Consider the following 25,206-nt stretch of genomic DNA (forward strand, 5'->3'; position numbering starts at 1 on the left):
AGAAACTGTGCTCTCTCATTATTTGAGACGAACCATGGTCCTCCAAAAGATAACACACAGCACAACGCTAAAAACATCAAATACGCTAGTCTTGGCTCAAAATATGGTCATGTGAAGGGTATGAACCTTGATAGTAGTAATTTTCCAAAATTAATTCACATAATGAAGAATACATAACAATAAGGCATTCAATTAAATGAAAAACAACACCGAAGTTGATTGAAGACATGAAGCTTAATACCTGCCCTATTTACCCAGCATGCAACTCGCTCACTATTTAGTAGTTCCCGATACGCCATGATGACACACACAGACTCACAAGGTGAAAATAATCCCAGCGTCACTGTGGTGGTTTACAATCATTTCTCAGTTTTATGCATCTACCACTTTATTTTTAAACTTTTTCTATTTAATTTGCAATATGAACTACACATTCTTAATTCCCCGTCACAGCCATTCCACGATTTAACCCCTTTAATTAACACATCAACCTCATTCTTGACCAGTTGTATGATCGCAGAGTCACAACTTGCATATTTAGACGTTTGTAGTCAAGGACACAGAGGTTGACAGGGTTGGTTATTAATGGCATAAAACAGTAGCAGCAGCCCCATGTGAATAAGGCTTAAGTCCCTTTTCGTCAGGCCTCTTCTATTTCTCTTCCGCTCCGAACACCGCAAGATCAGACTCACCTTCTCTGAAACTCTGTCTCCTCGTGTTCCCCTGAGAACAGAGAGTGGACTCCCCACTCCTGAGTCACTGTTACTTCGCCCTTCCCTCGCTGTTATTTACTCTGTGGAGAATATGCTTATGGGATTTCAGTGACAAAAGGGTGAGATTCAACTTTACATCCATCGGCACGTTTTCTCAGGCGCCGCTGCTGCTCATGTTCAACTCATAGAAAGGCTGCGTTTGCCGGCAAAATGACAACAACAACAAAAACACGCTGTCAAGACGCCGAAGACGTTCACATACGTGCCTTTAGGGATTATTTTTGAACGTATCTTGTTTCCCAATATGTCCTGCGAAGTGGAAAACAATATGAAATATGCAATTTATGATATTATGCCTGTTTACCTATGTTATGAAGCGGTGATGCTTTTCAGAGAGCTCTCAAAATAGATCAGGATTCGATATGCTCAGTGTGCCTACACACTGCATGTGCTGTTGCATTGACGTTTTCACCTTGAGTATGATTGCAGTAGAAATAGAAAAATATTGTACTTCAGCTGGCATCTGGTCATGATAAAGGAAGACACAAATCATCATCATATTAATATTATTACTTCTTTGTAGTGTCGAGTGTTCCTTCGTTTCCCAGAATGAACTTCCGCAGCTTAAAGAGAACGTAATGCTAACAAGCAAGAGCTAACACCTTTGTGAATGCTAATCTAATCATGACTAGCCTTCACACAACAACGTGTTAATAAGTGAGCTTTAGAGGTGCTGGATTTTGTTTTTTTTTGCCATGCTAGCTGTTTCCCTTCATCTCCAGTCTTTATGCTAAGCTAAGCTAACCGGCTGCAGCTTCACATTTAAAGGAGTGGTATCAATTTTCTCATTTAACTGTGGAAAACGAAAGACTCATGTTCAGACACCAAAATGTCAAACTATTCCTCTAACACTGTCACATTGCATCTTGTGTCTTTGGAATCATCTACACTTGGCCAGATGTAAGATGAGTTTCCCTCATAGTATTTAATATAACTTTCGTGAAATGAAGCATTAACCTTCAAGGGAAAAGAGCAGAGGCACAATTTCATGCAGCAAATGTCACATATTAAATCAATGTGACTATTGTTTAGGCCAAAATCTAAGAATATGTGGAGAAATTGTTGTTGTAACAGTATTTTACTGTTCAAGGATAGATGTATTATTTGACTGATTGTTGTGCATAAAACCTTCCCACAGTGGGGGAAGTTTGTTCTATAATCATTAGTTGTAATGGACAGACAGCTGTGACTCCTATAAACAACATTAATTTAGGTTCTATACAAACTACAGGCGACAATACAAGACCATAATGTGCATGTCACTGTACAGTTAATACCACTCATTATATCTACATTAATACAGTAAAATATGTGCAGCCTCACAGCGCTGCATGGGGAATCCTTTAAACACCACCTTTGACTTTAAGGGGGATTATCCTTTAATAAGGTTTAAGCCAAATATAAGAAGACTCTTTAATTAAGTAAACCATTTCAAAGCCATGAGGCCGTGATGCTTCTCAATTAAATGCCATTAGAGTTTTATGTTCGTCACATCAGCCTCCACCCTGGAATAAAGAGAGAATAAAGACTTAGCTGCTCGCACGTTTACATGACTGAACAAAAATTACATTAGACGTATTTTACTGTTTTTATTTACAGTACAACAAACAAGCAGAAGGGAAGAAAATCTTTGTAGAAAATAAATTTAATTATTAAACAAAAGTTGCAGCGACAACAAAATAAGTGGTGTTCATTTAAATAAATTAAATAATAATGATAATGTAAAAATTTTATTTGGAGCATAAATATGAAATACAATTAAGCTTGTTTGAAGAGGAATGCATTCTTAAGATCCATTCAAACAGCTGTGAATAGGCATGAGGGAGCCTTTGTGACTTTGTATTTACTCGTATTGTTTCCTCTTGAGGAACAGAGGTTACACAGCTAAATAAATCCCCTCAGGACCTTGACACCGTTTGTCTTCCCACACATTAAAGATAATGGAATAATTCACTTGCCCTTGAGCCCCTCGCCATGCATCCATACAGAACTTCTTATTGGGTCGCCAGCAAATTGAATGAACCTCCTTTCCATAAAAAGGTAATGGACTCCCTCCGATGGCCCTCTAAATAACACGGTAGGGGAGGTGAGATGAACCAATTTATTATCTGACGTTGAGGAAGGTGCGTGCAGAGGGGAAGGTCACTCTCTCATTGATCACCGATTCCCCCGAAGGGAAATGATAATTATGTGTACCAACATGGACCGAGGTCACCTCCAGCCATCAGCAGGAAGGGTTAGAAATCCTCCCGGGACGAAGTGGGGCCCAGTTGGGGAACATTATTGTTTTTAGCTTAGATTAAAACCGCCGTGTGTCATTGTTTGATTTTATGGTGATAAAGACTTGGGTTTTATGAACAGTGTGACACACAGGATTTATTGCACTGACTTGTTTTTCAAAGACTGGTTGTGGGATCACGTGTTCAGAGTACGTGCCAAAACAATTCTGCTTAAAGAGATATGTAGTTAAAGAATTTAATTTAGTTTTAAAAAGCTTTCTTATTTACAAAAACAAAGAAAATATTCCACAATTAAAACTAGGATATTTGTCATGTTGTGCAAGAAGGACAAGAGTTCAAATATACAATATGTCATGGAGGACCTGCAGTAAACATGCTTGTTATGCAGACCCCATCTCACCAACTGAAATCAATCAATCAATCAATTTAGAGGCCAGATAGGAAGTAAACATTTCCATCTGGCATCTACCTTTGGTGGTACAGTTTAAGGAGGAAAAAAACAAACCTCAACTTGTCATTGAAAATGCGGCATACTTGTGGGTTCCTCGAGTAATCAATGAATCTTTTGGCCTATAAATTGTCAAAAATCATTTCAGCTTCAATTGAAAAAAACTAAAACATTTACTTCCACAACCTACAGAAAAAAAAACTTGCTTGCCCGATATCCGGCCAAAGTTAAGGTCCAGGTTAATTCTATCATCGCTTATAGTCTTTCATGCAGGTGGTTAAATGATCCAAAAAAGACACGGACAAAATGAACCTTCTATTTTCTAGAGACCTCTCTCAAAGAGGAGTCAAAGGTGAACACCCTTGTAGCAGATAGGCTGGGTTTGTCTAGCAGATTTTATTCAACGTAGGGTCCACGTAGCATAAAAAGACTGCTGGACCACCATGCCCCCTCTGATCATAGCATAATGTGGAGGCTGCTCTACTCATCTTTTACAGGCTGACAGTGTTCTGTCTCACAATCAGATCAAGTCTAGCAGACAGCCAGCAGCACCCACTGATTAGCTTGGAGGGGGAGAGGAAGTCGACGGGGGGGGGTCTTGATTGCTCTCGTTTTTTTAAGATGATTATTTTAGATGCTAGGTTGCATAGCTAATGTAAAGTCTCGTCAAGAGCCAACAGCGACGTGCCACGCTTGTAACTGACGCCTGCACACGCTCCAATACGCACATACACACACATGCACAGCCATGTAGAGTGGGCAGCATGGCAATGCTTCTTCTATAAGCGCCTGTCAGCACTGGATCACTCCCCTCGTGGTTGTGGTGTGTGTGTGATGCTGTGAGACTACTGCGACAGACGCCATTTAAAATGGTTTCTCTAGAGATACCGGAGGGAGATGAGAGTGGAGATATATACGACAGAGATGCTGGAACCACTCGAACAGATTCGTTCTTTTAATAAGTGGCTTTTACGAATAATTTAGACAAACTTGCCGCATTCAGCAATTTTCTCGCCTTTGAAATTTTCTCTTGGCAACAAACACAATTGACAGACCTGTCGTAGGAGTCATACATGTGCATTTTTTACTCATAGCATGTATATTTCATTATTATATTGACATCATCCTGTTTGACTCTGCAATTCAAATCCTATTATAGACTAATATAATTCTAAATCTATTCATGTAGCCGAATGACATCACCATTCATTTAAATTGGTTAATGATGCTATTGTGTAACGCTACAATATCACAATGAACATCTCAAAACTGTAAAACGACTTAGTTTATTCAAACCCCTCCTCCTTTATTGCTCTGCTGTTCCAGACATTTTTCAGTGACAGTGTGACCTTCAGGTGACGCAGCATTTTTCCCCATTCTTTGTCTGTAGCACGTACCCTTAATTCCTCTGCTGACGCTGTTAAAATCATAGACTTTCCTCTATGGATCTCTGAAAGCAGGAATTCAACACATATGGGGCAGGGCTCGTAGCCCAATATGGAATTATTGGGGCGTTAAATATGGTAATTCCAACTTTGCGATTCTTATTCATCATGTTTACACTTGTCATTACCAAAGTTATCCGAAGTTAGGAGCGTTTGCTGAATCTGACGAGGCACACTCGTACCAGCGCAAGAAGTAAGAGAAAGTTAAGATGCAAAAACTTGCATGAGGTCCAATGTGACGGACAAAGAATGCAGTCAAGTGAACAGAGAGGAAGAACAGGAAAGATGGAGAGAGAGAGAGAGATTACACTGAGGATGTGACACCCATGGCCCGTGTAACAGCCCACCGGGTGTAGCAGCAGAACGTGGGAGGAGGTCCTGACTTTGATACACTACAGACAGCGGGCGTTACGGGACTGTGGAGCTCGCAAAAAACCAAGACTCCGCTTCCTGCACCGGATTCAAATATTCAGAGGCAGAAGGTCAAAGCTGCACACGGGAACGAAGAACGAACAAGCCTGGAGGTCTGATGCAAGCGTATGAAGACAGTGGGGAGTTAGTTGGAGGAAGATTGCACATGATGCCATCCACTTATTAGGCACATTTATAGCATGGAAGTGGGGGTAGGTCTGCTGGATCGGTTGGATGCTGCGCCTCCGTCTGTCCGTGCGGCACACCTGGTAGGAGGCAAAGACGGAGCGGCGATGAGAACACGAGGAAGGAGGGTGGGGACGGCTTACCTGTTCACGTCTCAACGCCAAAAGCAGCATGACAAGACAGAGTGCATACTGTGCAAACTGTAATGAGCTCAGGTGAGGGGGAAACGGGACAGATGTCGGGTAATTCAAGCTAGTTCGGGTCATTAAAAAGAAGATTTTATGATTCTATTTATGTCTCAGCTTCAGTGTTAATCTCAGCTATGGTGCTTTCGGGTTTTAATGCTTTTCCTCTTTTATAAGAAAAATGTTGCGTTGACTTCTATTTCTCCAGCTCAGGCAGGCAGCTCAATTTTAGGTACAATTTAGAATAAATTGAATTCCATGAATCCAATCATCAGCCTCACTGTTAGCCATTTTCTGTCCGAGACTTAATTCCTCCCAAATATGCCCATTTGTAACGTGTACGGGATGGTGTAGACATGTCATTAAAAAGAAAGGTGGTGTGAAAACGCATTGTTATCCAGGAATCCAGATGTTACTTGTGACATCATCTCAGCCCTCCCTGACGGATCGCACACTGCTCCTATGAGAGCACATCAATCAACAGGAAATGGGGGGGGGGGGGGGGATTCATTATCTTTATTCAAAATTGTGGTCCACTCTTCTACTCACATTGATTATCTAATGAGGGAAGAGATACTGTGAAACATTCTCACAAGCGGGCCTTTGTGAATAATTCGCATGGCTCCTTTGCATAGGAGAGGACGTCACAGCCGAGGATGGAGGTAGAAAAAGAAAGAAAGACAGAGAGAGAGAGAGATGGGAAGTTAGTCAATCCTGAACCCGTTCTCTAATTACCAGCATATATCTGGATCTTGTCAGGAGTTCCCTTAGTCTCTCTCCTGCACCGAGGTGTGGACTGGCCCATTGGGTTTCATTCCGCCTGTCATGGCGGGCTGCAAACCTGATATGTTTACTGACTCAAATTAGTGGGGAACACCGGCAGCTCATTAAGGCAGCGGGGGGAGATTGAAATACCAAAGTGTACAGTTGGGTCCCAATCTGTTTCCTCCATCGAGGTGTGTACATCCAGACAGGTGTGTGGAGAAACCGTTAATTTAATGCCGTGAATTATTCCCATGGAGCAACTACGGGGAGACGTGATGGTTGGATAATTGGAGGCAGAAATGGGAAAACGCGTCTCGGAAGGTCCTTAACGCACGGAGCAATGGCTGCTGGTCCCTCAAAGCCGATTCTAAATTACCTTCACTGTCATGGAAACAGCTATTTACGCTCTTCTTTGCAGTTGCCGGTAAATATTACTTGTTTAATTGGCTGATTGAGTTTCAGCCAGATGACAGTTTTATTTTTCTGTCTGTCCTCCCAATTAATTGGTGTTTGTTTAGCTCCTCGGGGGGGAAAAAAACTCTTTCTTCACACAGGCCCAAAAACACGAAAATGAAATGTCCAATGCTGAACCCATCTTTCATCTGCTGTTTGAGGGAGCAAATTCAACTTCATTGGGGAACATTTTTTACTCTCTTTTCAGCATAGACTTGAAGGCTCATTTCCCTGATCCAACTCTCTTTTTTTTATGACGTGCTCGCCTCTTTCTTGTCTCCTTCTTTGGTCAAACTCTTGCAGAAGCACCCTCTGCCAATCATCCATCCACCTCAGCGGCTTCCTCCCGGCAGCGCGTCGTTCATCTCCATAGTCGTGCTAATTAAACATGGGGGTGCGCTCCATGATTATTGCTCACTGCACTCCACATACATTAGCCACATTAGCATCTGCGGAAGGCTCTCCAGTAATCTCCTTCACACAGGAAGAAGTGCAACGAGGAAGTGCGCCTCGCAAGCTGCTAATTAGACCCAACTATCCCCGCTTCCCTCCCTCTGCCTCCACACAAAGAACCCTCTAATCACTTCTCCAACTCGATTTGGAAGCAAGTAATTGATGCCTACGTAAGGTTTACGATGCGTGAAAGAGGAGGAACACTTCCAGTTTAGATGTTAACAATCTGGGCCAAGAGGACCATGTGACGAGTTATTCTTCTAAATGACTCTGAAACAGCGTCGTTGGTTTGCAATGATTATGACAGTGATGATGATGGCGGCGTGATGATGACGATGGCGCCACAGTGTTGGTTATTCAGGTGAGGTTTCGGGCTAATCAAGAGTCAGCCGACCTTTGTTGTGCATGTTGCTGTTTGCTGGGGGGTGCAGTTTTGGCCTTGGCTCAGCGCTCCACACTGGAATGAACTTTTTTCGCCAAACATGTTGCTCCTTCAAGCCGAAGCGGCTTGTAACAGGATTGCAATGTAAAGCAGCAGCCACAGGGAATGATGCCATCTTTGTCAGAGCCCCGGGGCTTCAGCCTCCCGAGCTCTGACGTGACCTCACTCTGGCACAAATATTACCTCGCAGACAGCACCCGACACATCCACGTGACCACATCTGACATGTCACCATCCGGTAAGACGCCATTCAAACTCCTCAACATCCCCTCCTACTCGGCCTCCCCTCCTCTACTCCCGAAGCGGCTCCTATAATGAACCGCAGCACTTACGGCTCTCGTGAATCTGAGCGCTGGCACTGTGATTGGATTTGATTTGAACTCTACAGAAGGAAGGCAAATAGAAAGAGCTGCCAATGGAATCCAGCAGGTTTACCCTCGTCAAACGAAGGCTTTAGGCTATGACTCACTGACTAAATCAAATTAATTAATTTTCCAAAAAGGGTTCATCCTCCAGTCGATGTTACAGTTTTAAATCTTTCCTCAATTTCGTATTTTTAATGAGATGTTCTGACTTCAGTAATAAAGCTCACAGACAGCGTTGGGGATAGAGTGGTTGGATTTTACTGTCATGACATTTACTTTTTGCAACTTATATAAGTCATTACTTCGTCCAAAAACATGCTTTTTTCTCTTTTACTTGTATTTTTCTTCCTCAAATTAAGGCCTCATTCTTTCACGCACAGTATGGTGGGACATGATTAGCTGGAAAGAAACCTCCAGGCTATCTATTCAAAGCAACAAAAAAAATAGTGAGGAGGTTCTTTCAGTGTTGACGCAGAAGATTGTGAAACAACAATGTTGTAAAGGTATTTCCAGAATCCTCAAAGACTCTTCTCAGGGTCTCCCCAAAATCAACGATTCGATTCAAGGAGCCTGATTCGCTCTCACAGTCGATTTGCAGTAGTGGTGGAAAAATGTGGTTATAAATCAAAGGACCATTCCATTCTGGCTAAATGGGGGTGCTGAATGACTGACTTTACATGGAGTCGCTTGGTTTCTTCAAGTCAATCATGCTTTATGACCTATCTTGGTGTAAATATCAGCCTATAAATAAAACTGTTGAGAAAAATCAGAAATTTAGCTTTCAATCGATCTCCTTGGTGCGCCTGAGGAAACCATCACGTCGACTACGTTGCACTTTCCAAATTTGCGGGACTATTTGAGCAGCCTCTTGGCGATAGCCTCAGAAAAAATAGAAGACAACAACATAAGCCTACTGATTCAAAATCGATGCATCCATTTATTAATCAGAGCACTCACATGAGAAGGTCCCACTATCAGAGCGCCAGATACAGTCAGTCTCTACAAACTCATGAGTCAGATCAAACAACACTTCATTATAGAAATCTCCGCGTCACAGTCGATAACAGGTTTAATTGTGATCGCCAAGTGAACTCGGATGTTCAAAGAAGGTTGCATTTACAGTATATATCTCTACGTTTGGCCGCCTGTTCGAATAGATTTTAAGAATTTAATGATCACCTCGACTATATATTAGACTTTCTAACTCCATACAAACCTGAGTGCAGCCTGTAGATCCTCTATCAGGTCTATAAATGTTTGCAATTTCATCTGTTATATCGCACCTTAATTACATTTTAATTTGTTGCAATTTATTGCACTTTGCATCGGTTGGTTTAATATCTTTTGTGAAGCACTCGCTTTCGAAACATGCTGTATAAATGATGTTATTATTTTGTGCCACCACCATGTATAAGAGAGCCTTTCTGGAAATACTTTGAGAAGAGTGGCAGTTGGTAAATGACCTCCCAGCTTTTTACTTATTTATTTTTTGGCAGGGAAATGGAAGCTCTGTGACTCAGATGTTATGGTAATAAATTAGAGGCACAAACTGGGCCGAGTCTGCCTTTTAAAATGTACAAATGATGTTTTCTAACATACTGCGTTGCTTCATAACATCTGTAGTATAACCAAGCAGTGATTTCTGATACATTTCTGATACGTGGAGTATCAGGAGTACTTGTAAAATTCCATTAGGCTTCGGGCACAGTTCATTAAAATTGACGAGCGGCCATGTTAGACCTCAGCGCTGAGGTCAATGGTCGTGGTTTTTGACCAAAGAGCTTCACTCAGTCTCTGTTTACCGATTCTCCCTCACGATAACAGTGAAGCAACTTCACCATCAGCTCAGTTTTAGTCGTAGGTATAGGTAATTAGCACTGTGTGGTAAGTGGTCGTGGATGTGATTGGGGGTCATAGAGTCGCTCACGCGTTATTATGCGTTGACATTTGGTCGCAGCTTCACACAGTGTTCTTTCCTGTTAGAAGCGGGCCAGTCGTCAAGATTGTCACGAGCTTTAATGACCGCTTCAGGCAAATATATTCACAGAGGTCCTGTCCAGCCTGGCTCACACCGGCATTATAAGTGTGCATACATAATTTCTTTTATGATTTCCGACATGCACAGAGCTCCCTGTGTGACCCTTTCGCTCGGTGTTGGAGCTCTCGGATAAACACTTCTCGGGGCCGGAGGCGGCGTCCTGAGCCCATCGACTCATTCGTGCTGTTCTGGAAGTGATTGCTGCCGAGTGGAGACTGCTTTAATTTGATTGATGTGTGGTTCGCCAAGCGGTGGATTTGGTTGTAATTACTCTTTGTGCTCACCGTGATAAGGAAATTAATCAAGCCGTTATGTTGCTCCCATTTTATCATGGGGACACAATAATTGAATAAACCAACCTCGCTTGTCGTTAAAGTCACTCGCAGCGTTCTCACCCGCTGGAAGGGGAACAGGGCTCGCTGCTGCTGATTGGCTGACAGCGAGGAGAGGATGTAGAGTTTTTTTCATATTCAAAATACTATGTAGTTATTCTGATTGAAATAATCAGGGCCAGTTGTTCTCCACGTGTAATCACAAAGCCACATTATCGTCCATACACAGGATGTACAATCAATTAATCCACTTTGTATTCTACAAATTACATTTAGTTCATTGACAGAAGTATTCACATCACTTAGGGAAAGTACCGCAGTGGGAAAATAGCCTACTACCAGTAAAAGCCTGGCATTTTAAAATCCTGCTTTCAGTAAAAAACAAAAGTAGAAGCACTCTTGCCTGACATATTGATATGAAATTGGTATGATACTGATGCGTCAGTGTGAAAGCAGTATTTTACTCTTGTAGCTTGTTGAGATGAAGCTCGTTTTAACTACTTGATATAACCAGTGCTTGAAGAGCCAGTCGCCCCTTATTCACATGTTGGCGCATGTATCACGCTCTGAGTTTCTACAGTGAATTAAAGATACTAGGAGATGAATTGAGGAGAAAATTAGAAGGTTTTTTTAATTAAAACTAAACAATTTCAGATCACTTTGGACCATTATTATTAACAGCAGACAAAACTTACTACAGTTGAATGTATTTTTATTTTTTAATGTACGGATACCTCAGCCTTCATCTGACCATTTAAAGCTTCTGGAAATGTTTTCCCCGTAAAATCACATTCTGCATATCAAAAGAGCAGATCCAGAAAACGTTTTAGTAAACTTTATTACATTCGCACTCATAAAAAAAGCTATGACAAACAATTAACTATTTAACAAAAAGGACGTGAACATTGTTTAAATAAATTGCAGCACCCTCGTTTCAAGTTCTCTACACACGTTTGCATTGTAATTCTGTGCCTTTTCTGTAATCTTTGCATTTTTTTTGTGAAATATTGGATCATTTTACATCTTTTTGGCTTCAACAGTTATTAGAAACAGACCACCTGGGAGATTTGGAGGGGAAACCTCTTATTGGTGGAACTGTTAACTTATAGACCACCGAAATGTGACGAGAGGCTCCAGCTGCTTGTTTGTAAACAGTAACGACAACCCCAAAATGTTGGAAACTAAAAACGAATTTTTTATGCGTTTTTATGTAAAATCTTAAATAATAATGGCGATACGAATAAAGGATTATTGATCATTATTTGCCTCTGAAATGAAGTGGAGCAAAAGCATAAAATAGCATAAAATAGAATTAAAGTTAAAATTGTACTTGAGTAAATGTCTACTTAGTTATTTCCCACCGTTGCTCTTTGGAGCAATGTGTGAATACAAACTGTTGAAGGGAATTGATTTATAGAGAATTCATTTATAGATAAATCATGAACCTTGAAATTAAAATGGAGAACAAAAACCCATTCCCAGCGTTACATAATTAAAGCCTAATGTACTGTCGAAGCTTAATGCTGAAGTTGGATCTTACATTTGGAACAAACTAGCGAAGACAGGAAATTGCCTGGAGCCACTGATACCTCCTAACGGGGGCTGAACAGCCATTAAATCTTTGATGTTCACTTCTATCATTCTGCCTTCCCATCATGCATTGTAAGGAAGACGAGGCGGCCAATTTGGGGCTGATCTCAGCCGCCCAAAAGGATTTGCATCCATCCTTGCAATTTATTCTAACAGGAGAAATGACACACACACACACAAAAAAAAAATCTATTACCCATCTTGCGTACGTTTGGGAGAAAAATCCCCTCCGCTGGGGAAGGAACTCATGAGGTGTTTTACCCATAAGAAAAGAAACAACACTGCTACAGGAACAAACTTGTTCCAGGGGACCTGACCACCCCCAGAACGGTTGTCACAAGAGCCGCTACGCAAACTGGATTAATTTCATGGCAACACAAGTGTTCATTAGTCAGATATCTTAGATTAAACTCCTAAACATGCCAGCTCATGCAGACGCTCATTTAAATTGAGTACAGTTTTGACGGCAGCCTCAGTAATCAAGTGGTTGGATGTTTCGCTCGTGTGCCTAATTGATTGGGACCGCTTGATTGCATGCCCGTGTGTTTGTGAGCGTCTTCACCTGAACCATTGCCTCAAAATAGTCTTAACATTGAATCAATAACGCGTCTCTCAAAAGTACCCGCCTCGCATTGGAAACTTTGAACAGGTTTTTGAGTGCCTTAGGAGTTAGCCTCGTGAGGGAAGCGTCTCATCCACTTTGTGTGGATTTAATTGCTCGCTTGTGTCCTTTGGGTGATGATAAAGTTATTCTTGACTCGAGTCTGAAACTGGGATAAACACTGGGTGTAAATTAAAGCAGCCCTGGGACCACCCTGTCTGGGTTTTGATTGTGGTAGTAGATCATCTCTTTCCCTGGTAATTATCTCAACTATCATCACTCCTATAATAACGATAATCAATTGTTCCTGGTGGCTCTGACATGGATAATGAAAAGGTTATTAGCCTCCCTGAACCTCAAGTGCGGCGGGGGAACTCTTAAATCATGTGGAAATGGGGAGAAAAAAATGTATAAAAGCACCCGAGTTCTGCACACTCTACTTTCACTTACACAAATGTCTCCTGAGAGGATGAAGGTCATGCGAGTCCTTCCTCGGTCTCCATTATCAGCTCTGATGGCCTTGACGTGTTTACAAGCTTGTAAGTTAGAACAGAGCTCCTTAAGTGCTAATTTGCACAATTTAGCAACCCTCCACTTTGAATAATCAGGATGTTTGGGTTGTTGGACTGAGGGCCACTCCACTGTCAAGAGAAATGACACTCTGAGGAAATCTTTTATTTTCCACTAGACTTCATGTAGAAGTAATGTTTCTTTCCAAGAGTTCTGCCATTAATGTCAGCCATTATTAAGCAATTACTAGCTTCAAAAGTAGACATTTGATTTGTATTTTCGACACAACGTCTTAATTGAGTTTGAGAATCTAGAAGGAACATATTTAATTTCCTTTGGCTCCTCCACACTTCTTCTTGGGACTTCTTAAAGTGACGTATCGTCCCTCGATCGCCTGATGTTGTTTTCCTGTTGTTGCTTTAGGGTTAGCTGTATTGATCCTTCCATGTATAACCCCTAACTTGTTTGCCACAGTTTGTTATTCACCTGCTCTATTAGGCGCGAGTCTTCTCAGCAATCAGCAGGTATGTGGGGATGGCATGGCAACCAAAACGACACACGGTCGACCAATATGGATTTTTGAGGGGCTGGAACCGACAGTATATTTGTGTTTTTTTTTTTTTAAATGAAGTCGCTAATGAAAGTCCTTAGAATCAGCAGATTCCAATGTTCTCACTCTGGGCGTCACAAGATAATTAAATGGATCACAAAGAAGAAATACTTCTATAAAGTTCACATTATTATATTTTAACCCAAACCAAAGTAAGCAAACGGCTGAGTGGGCGTCTCCATTTGAAAACCCCGGTAAAGAACGCAGATTAAGTCGACCTTTAGCAGTATTAGGATGATCCAGTGCACAGTAGTGGTGCAGACGTGTCCAAACAAAATGAAGTGAACTAAATTGACCCGAGAAGCAAAGGTGTGTGAGGGTACACTGATTTACGCCGAGAGAGCAAAACACAACCAAAGCAAAAACAAAAAGTGCATTTGTCTGTTTGTGCTTTCAGGAGCAGATGAGATCACAGAAAATGTACAAATGCCCCTCGAGTGTCACTTAACTCTATCTCGTAAGATCTCTTTCTGTCACAGCGGGGTGTCTACAGATACCAGGTTTAGAGGGGAAAGTGCTGTGTCTTTTGTTGTGTCGTCATAGATCTTCCAGAGTCCTCCAGCTCTGCACGCACTCGAACGCCCCAGAAGGCCTCCTGAAGCAAAATGTCAGGTCGTTTTTCTTCAACAGCTTTGGAATAAACAGAAAAAGCAGAGTGCCGATGAAAACATGTTTTGCAGACTGTAATTGAGGCAGCTGAGAACGCAATCTGTGTTAATCGCTTGTGTGATTTTTGACACGTTTTTAACGCAAACACCGGAGCTGTGTAGCAGCGTTTTGCTGGTTAGTTTAATGGCCGCCTGGCGTGCTTCTTGCACACCTGTACGATGTCAGCCGATGCTCGGAGCCCATCCGACAGCGAGCCAGCGTTGTGCAAAGCAGCTGGCAGATTACAGAGCAGCTCCTGGCAGATATTGTAGCAGTTTATCTCAATTTAGTATCGTAAACTGGCCGTGGACAACGAAACTGTACACAAACTATGGCGATCCTCCTGTGCCTCTGGATGAATATATCAGCACAGAGATGGAAGTTCAACTGACAAGCAGATGGTTAGATTGAACACAAATTGAAAAGGTTAAATATGTTTTGGCTTTTGGCGTTTACGTTCGTTTTACTAAATTCATTAATGTTTTGGTTTTCTGTGGATTAACTAGAGCTGAAACGTCAATCCATTAAACTCATTTGCATTCAGACATATGTGGCATTAAGAAATGTTGTTTTCCGTACAATATTAAGGAATCTAAAGCATTAATACAATTGTTATGGTTATGTTTAGACAACTTAAGCACACACTTAAGTAAGATTAGGGAACGATTGTACCTTGTTTAAATACTGACTTGAAGCACAACACGCGACCCATCAAATATATAATGTACCTAAACCACTAATTCTTACTCACCGCAAAGGATAAGTCTTGTGTTAAAAAAGGGTTTCTGTCTACGACACCCTTGTCTATAATACATTATAAACATACTTATTATATGTTATAATCTGCTTATTTAGCAACAAAAAATATTAGTACAAAGGACTATTTGTGGCTGTGGATTTGTGAACAATATATATTTGGGACGGGCTCAAAATAAACTGCAGTGCCCATGTACGCTGTAAATAAAGGAGCATGTCACGTAGTGAAACAGTGTGTTTATAGTCAACAGTGGAGCTCTATGGCACAGATGAATATATCACAGAGAATACAGAAACTTTTATTCTTCAGGGCAGCAATAATCAACATGTAGAGAGGTTTTTCAAAGGTAAAAATCACATCATCCCCCTCTTCAAAATCTCGCCGTCTCCCTGTTTTGCAGTGTGTTTCTGTGAACCATCTGTCCGTGTCTGTTACCCGTCCACGTGACAGCGAACAGCAGCCGTGTATGACGGAGCGGAGGAGCCCCCGCGTCGGGAGGAGCGAGACCCTCCCTCTGTGACAAAGACGGAAACAAGAGCTAGTCCCAGCGTGGTCGCTCCTCCGAGCCTCCAGTGACAGAATCACTCATCGCCGTGGGGAGCGGCGCCGAAGCGTGCATGTGCAGTATGACACATATGATGAGAGAAAGAGGTCAAAAAGTCACAAAGTGGGACGGATTAGTGTCCACGGAGCTTTTCGTCATTGAGTACCCTCGCTTGATCCAGTCCGTATTTGCGTTCATTTCAAGCTTTCTGCCAGTTTGGTGATCTTAACTGTCCCTTTAAATACCTTCAACCGCTGCCAGGTTATGAATTATGCCTACAAAAAGGATTGTGTGTGTGTGTGTGTGTGTGTGTGTGTGTGTGTGTGTGTGTGTGTGTGTGTGTGTGTGTGTGTGTGTGTGTGTGTGTGTGTGTGTGTGTGTGTGTGTGAGGTGTGTTGTTTGACAGTTACAAACAGCCAGCGGTAAATCCAGGTGCTTATAGCTTGGAAACTTTCAGCAATAAATTGCAGAGCCGGATGAAGGGAATGTGCATCCGCAATGGCGAAATCGATTTCATTCAGAACTCCTCAACCTCAGCTCTTATTAGATTGACAGCAAATAACAGTTAAAGGAGCTTTTGGGCCACTTTGCTCTCCGGCTTTATTCAGGAACAACGAGCGGAAACGTTCCGGCCTTTTTTGTTCTACCGTGTCGAGTAAATTGCTTGTATTGTTTAAATCTTCGCAGGAAGAATCGTCAATATCTTTTTGTCACACTGAAAGTGTTCAACACCCAAAGACCTCTGCGTGTGTACGGTCTGCTTTACAGCTGAGAATTGACCGCTGTGATGTGGCCCGGCCACATAAGAGAGTGAACGAGGTTGAATCAAATCAAAGTCCTCCGTGATTTCCGCTGAAAGAGTGACACATTTGCATGATTTCAGATGGTTTCCATATTTTCCCGCTTTGGTCGAATAGGTTGTCAGATAGCTACTCATTCAATGAACACGTAGGCCTACATCTAAATGCAAATAGAAATAAGTGGAGGAGGAGGAATCGCTGAAAGCAGGCCGTAGTGTAGCGCGTTGACGATTATTGTTGCTGTATGCAGATGGGAGGTGTGAGAACCCCCCCCCCCCCCCCCCCCCATTACTACTGGCTGTTCACTGACATTTCACTCTGCTGCCTAAATAAAAAACCAACAACACAGAGTGAGATTTAATCAAGATGTCTGAGAGCTTCAGACTTCATCTTAGATGATTAACCACTGTACAAATAGCTGTGAATCATTTCCCAGTTTGCCACCTGAAGCATTATAACTCGCAATGATCCAGAAAACAATATTAGCAAACTTTTATTTGCAGTAGGAGAACGTTAGCCAAACCACCAGAATAACGGAAGGTTACTTTCCCTTCAGCCCTCCCTGATCGCACTAATTATCCTACCGGTGGCTGTCTGCATCTCCCCGATCACCTTTCACACACTCGGTCATGTCGGAGTGCCCAGTCTGCCGTTATTAGTTCCCTGCCGGGGGGGGGGGGGCACGCCCTCTTATGCAGAGAAGCACGGGAGAGCGAAGGTGAGGAAGATAGAAAACGACAGCTCCTGCCTGCTCGTCGCTGAAGAAGGGGGGGGGGGGGTGTTGACGGCCTATAATCTCCGGCTCCGATTATCTTCTCATTACAATCAGACGAGAGCCACTCGAAGAAGAGGAGAATGTGTAATTACGCTCAAATCTCCCATGACTAAAACAGAGGATAATAAGCAGGGCTAGATCTGTGTGCTCACATCTAATCATCCAGTTTATTTAGTCATTCGTCCTGCAGACAGATTTCACTGCCAATGGAGGTTTTTTGGCAGGTTCGGGGTGGAAGCGGGTGAATTGATAAACACCTGACTTATAGCAGCTTTGTGCCGGCATTGGACGCCAGAGATGATTCGCCTCAATTTTGAAATCTGTTTAATTATTTCTGGCCACTAGCTAACAAATACTTAAATCAAACAGCTATCTGAAACACACAAAGTTGAACTACAGTTGTATTCAGGCAACATGAAATAGATATTAGAGAGGGAATTATACCCTGTTATTCTACCGAACTCTAACTCTTATAATATATCATTAAAACTACTAATGCAAAGATTTTTCTTTAGTCAAAGCAAATGTTTCAATAAAAATACAATAATGTATTCCTTAATCATTTATATGTTGTGCCTATAGATAGTTTACTGTGACTGGGACGGTTGAAATGATAAATGTTAAGATTTGGAGCTGAATCCAACAACAACACCACTAAATATAAGCATACACATTGTTTTTCAGCTGAAAAAATGGTTTGGATGTTTATGTTTGGATGTTCTTAAATATATGTCAACAACTAAAAATGAGCTCTAGTTTATCAGAAAAGAATTCAAGGAGACCTTCCACTTTTCTGATGACCATGCATCTCCCCTGTCTGCATCTGCTCAGCACGAGATAGAAAACACCATTTCCCTCAAAATGTCAGCGCAACTGAAGCATGTAAATAACTACATTTCAATTGACACCTCCATTTGAATGGTAAATGGCTGACCTCCAATTTTCCCAGAGAATGGCTGGCGGGGAGAAATGGAGGGGAATAAAACACATATCCAGTAGACCAGAGGGAATAAGGCTAACCAAGCATGCTGGATCCTCCTCGCTGTTGTATGATGGAAGCGTCGACTGTGTGGACAACTAGAAAAATCTCTTTAAAAAGTTCTCATGAGAAGGCACAAGAGCAAAACCTAACTTCTTTTCTTTCTTTTTTTTAATGCTTGTCTCGCAGCTTCGAGACAACAGCCTGCCAGCCGCTGAAGACCGATGAGAGGAAAGCGGCGGACACCAGGCTGGACACGGCGGACAGGAACGGCTGCATTAAAGGAAAAGGACGCAAACACCACAGTCACCGCAGGGCCAGGAGGTGAGTTAGTCCTCAGGCTGTCGAAGAGGTGCAAGGTTTTCTGATCTCAAATATCTTTCATATCAACCATCCTTTAAAAGTTGTAGGATTGTTGATTTGTGCTGAAACGTTTGTGATGATGAATGGTTGTTATTTCCTTTTGGGGGGGTTGGTGTGTGGTTGTTTTTGTAGATTTTGGTTGCTGATGATAAAGCATTTTAACAGTATACCAAACACTCCTTCAGGGCTTGACTCTCCATGAGAAAAACAGAGCTAATCTCTATATTCTGATGCAGGGGGGGGGGGGATGTAAACAGTCTTATCAGGCCGGGCCCAGCGGAGAAATACAAACATGTTGTGAGGAATTCCACACGGTGTCATTCAGATCCTTTCTTTTCACCAGCACCTTGAGTCAAAAGTCTCCTTCACACACTGACAATAGTTCTCTGGCTTTCGTATTCTGAGGGGGGGGAAATCGATTCAGGCAGATATATTTTTTTTTGTTACTCAATTAATCTGACACCTTCAAAGCCATTTTGCAGTTACACAGCAGGGAACCAGCCCGCGATATGTAAAACACGACTGAAGCCGCATCTGAGGTGCGAGAGAGGATCATAAACATGAATCGCTTCTCTTTGGATGAACTGCGGCGGCGGCGGCGGCTTCTTCTCTTTGTTTTTGAATTCAACAGCGAGCGCCGAGAACGCTCCGGCATGCGGGCTTCTGATAATCGTTCTGGATGGTGCGTGCAAGAAAAGACATCTGATAGAAAAATAAAGCTCAGTGAGAAAGATGTATGGTGTTTGTAGTCCTCTGAAAAGAGTCTTTTTTTCCTGTGTGCTGAAGTTAGAGTAGAGCAGTCATTCCCAAAGACTCCCAACGATTCCCAAGGACTGAGATTTAAGGATGAATTTGCATAATTTCCTCCACAGTCTTACTTGTGACGTTCATAAATGCAGTACACCTTTGATCCACATGAGGGAGCCTGAATGTTCGTATTGACCTGACAGTTATAGCTACTTAAAACATTGACTATATTGACTAATATAAAAAGGCTCGCGTACATCTCTGTTGGATCCTCCGGAAAAAAGAATCGGTCAACACAGAGCCAGAGGACTCGAATAACTCCAAATGGTACTGAGATGTACAAAGTTGTTAGAAACTTAAGTACTGAGGAATCAGAGAAGATGAAGTGGACACAGCACTCATGTTTACTCCTGAGGAAGGAGATCAAGAGCACACCGTGATCGTATCTCGCCTCCTTATCAATGCAGCTACTAGATGTTGGGGGAAATTGTACTGCTCATTTTCCCTGAAGCTCAATATTATTTCATATTAAAGTGTGTTCATTTCCTCTGAATTTCAGCATGGACCCTGTGCCAACCTGTAGTACGCTGTAGGGAACCCTGTCTTTACTGTCGCAGCCCCTCTGTGAGGTTCAGACTGACGAGTCAGGTGTATTTTCATGTACTAATCTTCTACAGAGCACCTTTTAACACTGAGGCAAAAAAAAAAAGCTCATGGAGCTGCACTGGTGTGGGCTGATGAAATACAATCCAGGAAGTCCAGCTTAAGTAACACGTCCACATTTTCGGCCACAATATAAGCATAATAACAGGACAAAAGCAGCATTCAAAACAGCTGCATGAGGTAGAAAACAGTAATCGACTGTACAAGAAATATATAAACATACACACAAATTTAAACACATGTTAATACAGTCATACAAACATGATCATCTCACTATAAAACAAAGAATATATGATAGTTGTTGAAAGGCCTTTAAATTAAAACGGGTTTTAAGATGAGATTTAAAAGCAGAGACATTATTAGCAGACCGGCTATCAGCAAATAATGAATGAAGGAATGTGGGAAGAAAATTGTGTTTGTGTTTATTCATCTCCTCTTGGTAAAAAAAGTGGCTAATGAGGCGGAGTCATTTAAAAAAAGTCTTTGTCTCAGTTACAAAGCCCAGCGAGTCGCTGCCCGAGAAAGCTCTCCTCTGTTGAGAAAGACATTTTGTTCTGTGGGTTGTTATCTTGCTAATTGGTCGACAGCAGCCCAATTTTCCAGAGCAACCCATGTTAATTATAACATGAAACCAGCAGCCACTGACACCAGCTCCTTTCTAGAAGTAGTTTGCCCGCTCGAGTGTTTTAGAAAGCTGATGGTACAAAAACACGGTTCACTGTGACGCCGTCGGCGCAGGCTGCTGATGTATCTTTTTAATTTGCCGGAATGTGTCACAATGACAAATGCCCGTTCACTAGAAATCCAGCCGATCACGACTGTATTAAATATAATACAGCGCTCAACTCCCAGCAAGTGTTGTATTTATTAAAAAACGACATATCCAAGATGCAGTTACGTGTATACATCTGTGCACGACTGCGGCCGGGGGAAATAAAAAGGCTGCATTCAGCATTGAGCACATTCTCATCAGATGTCCCCAAATCCCCTTTTTTTTATCCTCTCATTGTTCTGCACAATCACCATTCCCAGTGTAGCTGGCAATTGACTGCTCTCTCATTCTCCCCTTTTCATTCTCTCCACCTCATCAAAAGGAACTGTTTCTGCTGACAAGGAGAAGAAAAAAAGAATGCAAATGCTTGTGCTCTCTTTCTACAAGGCCAGAATGGTCGAGGCGTTAATGAGTGACAAAGCGTTCTCATTACCAGGAGAGGGTACTTGGGCTCGGTCGGTCTAATCAGCCCTAATGCATTTCAGTTCCTAATGCTCCCAAACTGCCGACTACACCAGGCAGGGTCCATTTATTACAGCGAGACAGTCCTCTGCTGCATCCAATGAAACGGGCGCATGGTCTCCAGAGCTCTGTGGTCCGCATACATCAAGCCGGAGTGCAGTTTGTCACCGTCTGGATCAGTTGTGATCACGCCCGCCTGTTAGCGTGACCTGCTGTTTGTGCAGCATAAAAGCACGTGTCCTTGGCGAAATATTTCCCTCCAGTGAACACGAAGAGGCCTGATACAGATACTATTTGTAGACATTTGGATGAATTCTGCAGAGAGCTCTAAGCCTGATTCTGTGCTATAAAAGTATCTTTGGATATTGGTAATGTTATTCAGAAATTCATCTTTAATGCTTTTTTTAAATTCTCAGAAGAACCACTGAAAGAACAAAACTGTTTTAGTATATTAGTTGTTCCAGAAATATTAGCTTCCTATTGAATCTCAAAGGGGACTGCTGATTTACCCATTTTGAGGGGAAATTAACTTTTAAATGCATTTTTGAAGCCTCGCCCATCATCCACACGTTTACATTTAGTTTCCATGCCTGGTTTGTATTCAAGTCTGGGTAGCTGGTTAAAGAATTGGGAAGCCATTGAAATCAACAATCAGGTTTTCTTTTAATTAATTTGAAGCTCTTGTTTGTTGTTCAGCGGAAAAGAAACAACTTAATTCCACGAGGGAATCCAAAGGAACTCCTGCATGTCCTCTAATAAAGCTGAAGCTTCCTCACGTTCTCGTTGTCTTTGAGTCACAGTGGCTGCAGATGTTTTCAGTGAGTTCATAAGTGTGTAAACGGGGCGTCAGACCGCTCTATCTTCAATTTTGTCCAGAGATTCACAAGTCTCTTTGTAAATGTCTATTTCCCCTGTTGAAGAAATGACTGAGCCAATGAGAGCCTTCAAACATTGGGAAGAGCCTCCAACTGTACCTGAGCCATAATGGAAGGAACATGGGGACAACTGTGAAAGACATCTCCACGGCTTTTGACTGAAAATAGTTCTGCATGGAACAAATATTTTCAGTAGCTGCCGTTCATTTTTAGGATTCATATTTTAGTTCAATAAAAGATCAGAAAATAGTGAAAAACACAAGTTCCCAGAGCCCATTGTGATGTCTTTATATCACTTAATTTGTCCAACCAGCTGTACAAAACATAAAGACGTAACATAAAGATGTGAAAAAAGCAGCAAATTATTACATTTAAAAACCTGGAGCTTGTGGATGTTTGCTGTTTTTGCTTGAAAAAATGACCAGAACAGTTGCAGACAGTTTCGTTTAATCAACTTATTGGTTCCGCTCTTGACTGAATTGAAAAAACGTCTCCTAAATCGGGACGAAATGAACCATTGAAGTCACTTCTTCAAAAGAAAGCTTATGTCGTTACTCCAAATGAGGTTTTGGAGAGGTTTGACACGTCTGCTACTTGGGGAAATTTGGTTGAGAAGATTAAAACCTTCATTTGTCTCTTGATCGCCTTGGTGGACGATCACATCAATGAATCGGAGAGGTTCGACTTGACAGCAGGTTCGAGTGCACAATAACAGTGAAGTAGTGAATAGTTAGAAATATGACTTTTTACAACTGACACGTTGCTCTGATTGTTGATTGATAAACCCTAAGATAGCCCGCCTTTAGTCACCATAAAGGCAGCCTCTGTGATGACTGGAAATGGCTGAGTCAGCTTCAATTGTTAGTTCATGACAAAAGGTCATTGTGCATGTCCTCTTATATTTCTCTGCCTGTAAGGGAGTAAATGAGCATGGCGGGGCAATAAATGCAGTGCAACATGTCTTCATGCCAGCTCCCTCCGCTTCTTTATTTGCTACCCTACCTTTAGTGAAACACTCCGTCACTCCTACATGAAATCTGTTCTGGTTCAACCAACACCAGACAACCTTGACAGGTCTTTCCGAATAAAGCTTATGTTCGACCTCGTTATCAAACGCAAGGGGAGTTGCAGTCAGAAGCATCTCCTGGCACATTTCCTGTACTCTGTATCACCCGACATGTCTTTTTCTTCTTTTATGAAATTCCGCCGGCCCGCACTTGAAAGGCTCATTCACTGAGGCTGCGGTGCTTCAAAGGCCCTCGTCTCCTTTTTCCACATCAGTCATTATCAGAGAGAAAATGAAGTGGACCTCTGGACAGCAAACAAGCCGTTCAAAAGATGGAATCGGACAAGTTTCTTTTCTTTGTTATTATGAATTCACACTTCAAGGGAAGAATGGGTGAAGGGATAATATCTCAGGCTAGCATGAGCACGTGTGTCTGTGCCAAACCCCCGGGAAGAGCGCCGGGCAATTTACGTAGTGGTCAAACTGTGGAATTACTTCTTCTGGGTCCGTCACGTGATGCCATTATTGGGAAAGAGACGTTAGGTCCTAAAGGTTGCACACTAATAGCCGGATCCATTCTTATTTTCCTTCCTCCGTTGATGTGAGCGAGCCGAGACCGAGCAGCTGGATGCAGGTTTAAAGGAAACGCTAGTGCGCTTGCTCTATGAGCCCACGGATGCGGAAGCAGTGTGGAAGATCTGGGTAATTTTATACTCAGCAGTCGAGCAATTTTTGCCTCATGCGCCACTGAGCAACTTTCATGGAAATGAACGAGGAATTAACATTAGCTTCTACTGCAGAAGATGCACTTGAGTCTACAAATCGGGGCCATATTGAAGAGAAAGGTTCTGGATAACTTGGCCTTGACCCTTACATGAGCTTTTTAAAAACAACTTCTTGCACACCACAGAGTCTCAGAGACAGGTGCATGGGGTCAGGAATACTGACTGTGGCAGAACCAAAGAATCCCGCACTCAGTGATCAATGATCAACTTTATTAACTTAAGAAGGTTTCGGTAAAATAAAAAATTAAAAAGGTCTAAGGTTCGTTGCGTAAAGTGAACACTAACAGTATATGTGTTGTAGTGTACAGGCTATAACCACACCACGGTCGCACGAGTGCTAGTATACACGAGTCGGACTAGTTGGCACGGTGACGTTTTGTAGTTTCATTTTCGCCACATGGTAGCAGTCGCCTCTTTAAGACATGTAAAAGAGGGGTATCTACAGACGGATTATATGTCTTAGAACAAGTTAGAATCTCTTATTTCAGGCATCTTACCAAAAACTCAGTGACTTCGAGACGAGGGAACCGGAAGAGCAAAAATTCGGAGTAATTTCTGGGTTTTAGGATTCATTCCCTGACATAATTACTGAAGTTATCTATGGGATGCATCACAGATCTATCTCCCCCTGGCGTGAGGCCATGTTGTCATCAGCCCCGACTTCAGTGACGCTCACTGGCGTGCGATCTGTTTTGTACTTTAAACCAGTCTCGATGGGATTTCCTCCTCCTGTTGTGATGGGATCATCTCGTATGGGACATTTGGCTCAAAGATAATCTCGCTCGTGTGTGTTGTGAGAGGGAATCGGGATGCAGTTACGACCAGTTATGTGATGCCAGCGATGAGTCATGTGGATTATTTTACCCCATCCATTCTGTTTTTATTGGGAGAGTTGGCATAAAACACAGAGAAAACTGAAACTTTGATATCACAAAATACAAGTAGGTGAAGAACTTCTCACAAAACAAAGTGATACAACAATGTCGCTGTTAATGCAGCTTTTAGGTGCTGTTTGCACTGCTTTAGGTGGTCACTGTAATTTGAACTTCAGGATAGCCGAGCAGTCTTAGGCGCTAGTGTCCCCTGGAGGCGTGGATTCGAATCCCTCTTCTGACAGATGACTCCTCTGAGCGTGTTCATCTCATACTGATCATGCTGTATACACCGCAGCATATCCATATCT

At 42.2% G+C, this 25,206-nt stretch overlaps 1 protein-coding gene across 1 annotated transcript in view; it reads left to right on the top strand.

Annotated features, from left to right (window-relative positions):
• The window catches only part of srrm4 (serine/arginine repetitive matrix 4), a 54,070-nt gene that overhangs the window by 18,219 nt on the left and 10,645 nt on the right, over positions 1–25,206 (top strand). Inside the window, exon 2 of the mRNA XM_076104295.1 lies at positions 18,540–18,674. Coding sequence (XP_075960410.1) covers positions 18,540–18,674 — 135 coding nt within the window. The remainder of the gene's footprint in view (positions 1–18,539; positions 18,675–25,206) is intronic.

The sequence above is a fragment of the Anarhichas minor genome, unplaced genomic scaffold (genome assembly GCF_050575085.1).
Source record: "Anarhichas minor isolate MPS153535 unplaced genomic scaffold, ASM5057508v1 ptg000030l, whole genome shotgun sequence".
NCBI lineage: Eukaryota > Metazoa > Chordata > Actinopteri > Perciformes > Anarhichadidae > Anarhichas > Anarhichas minor.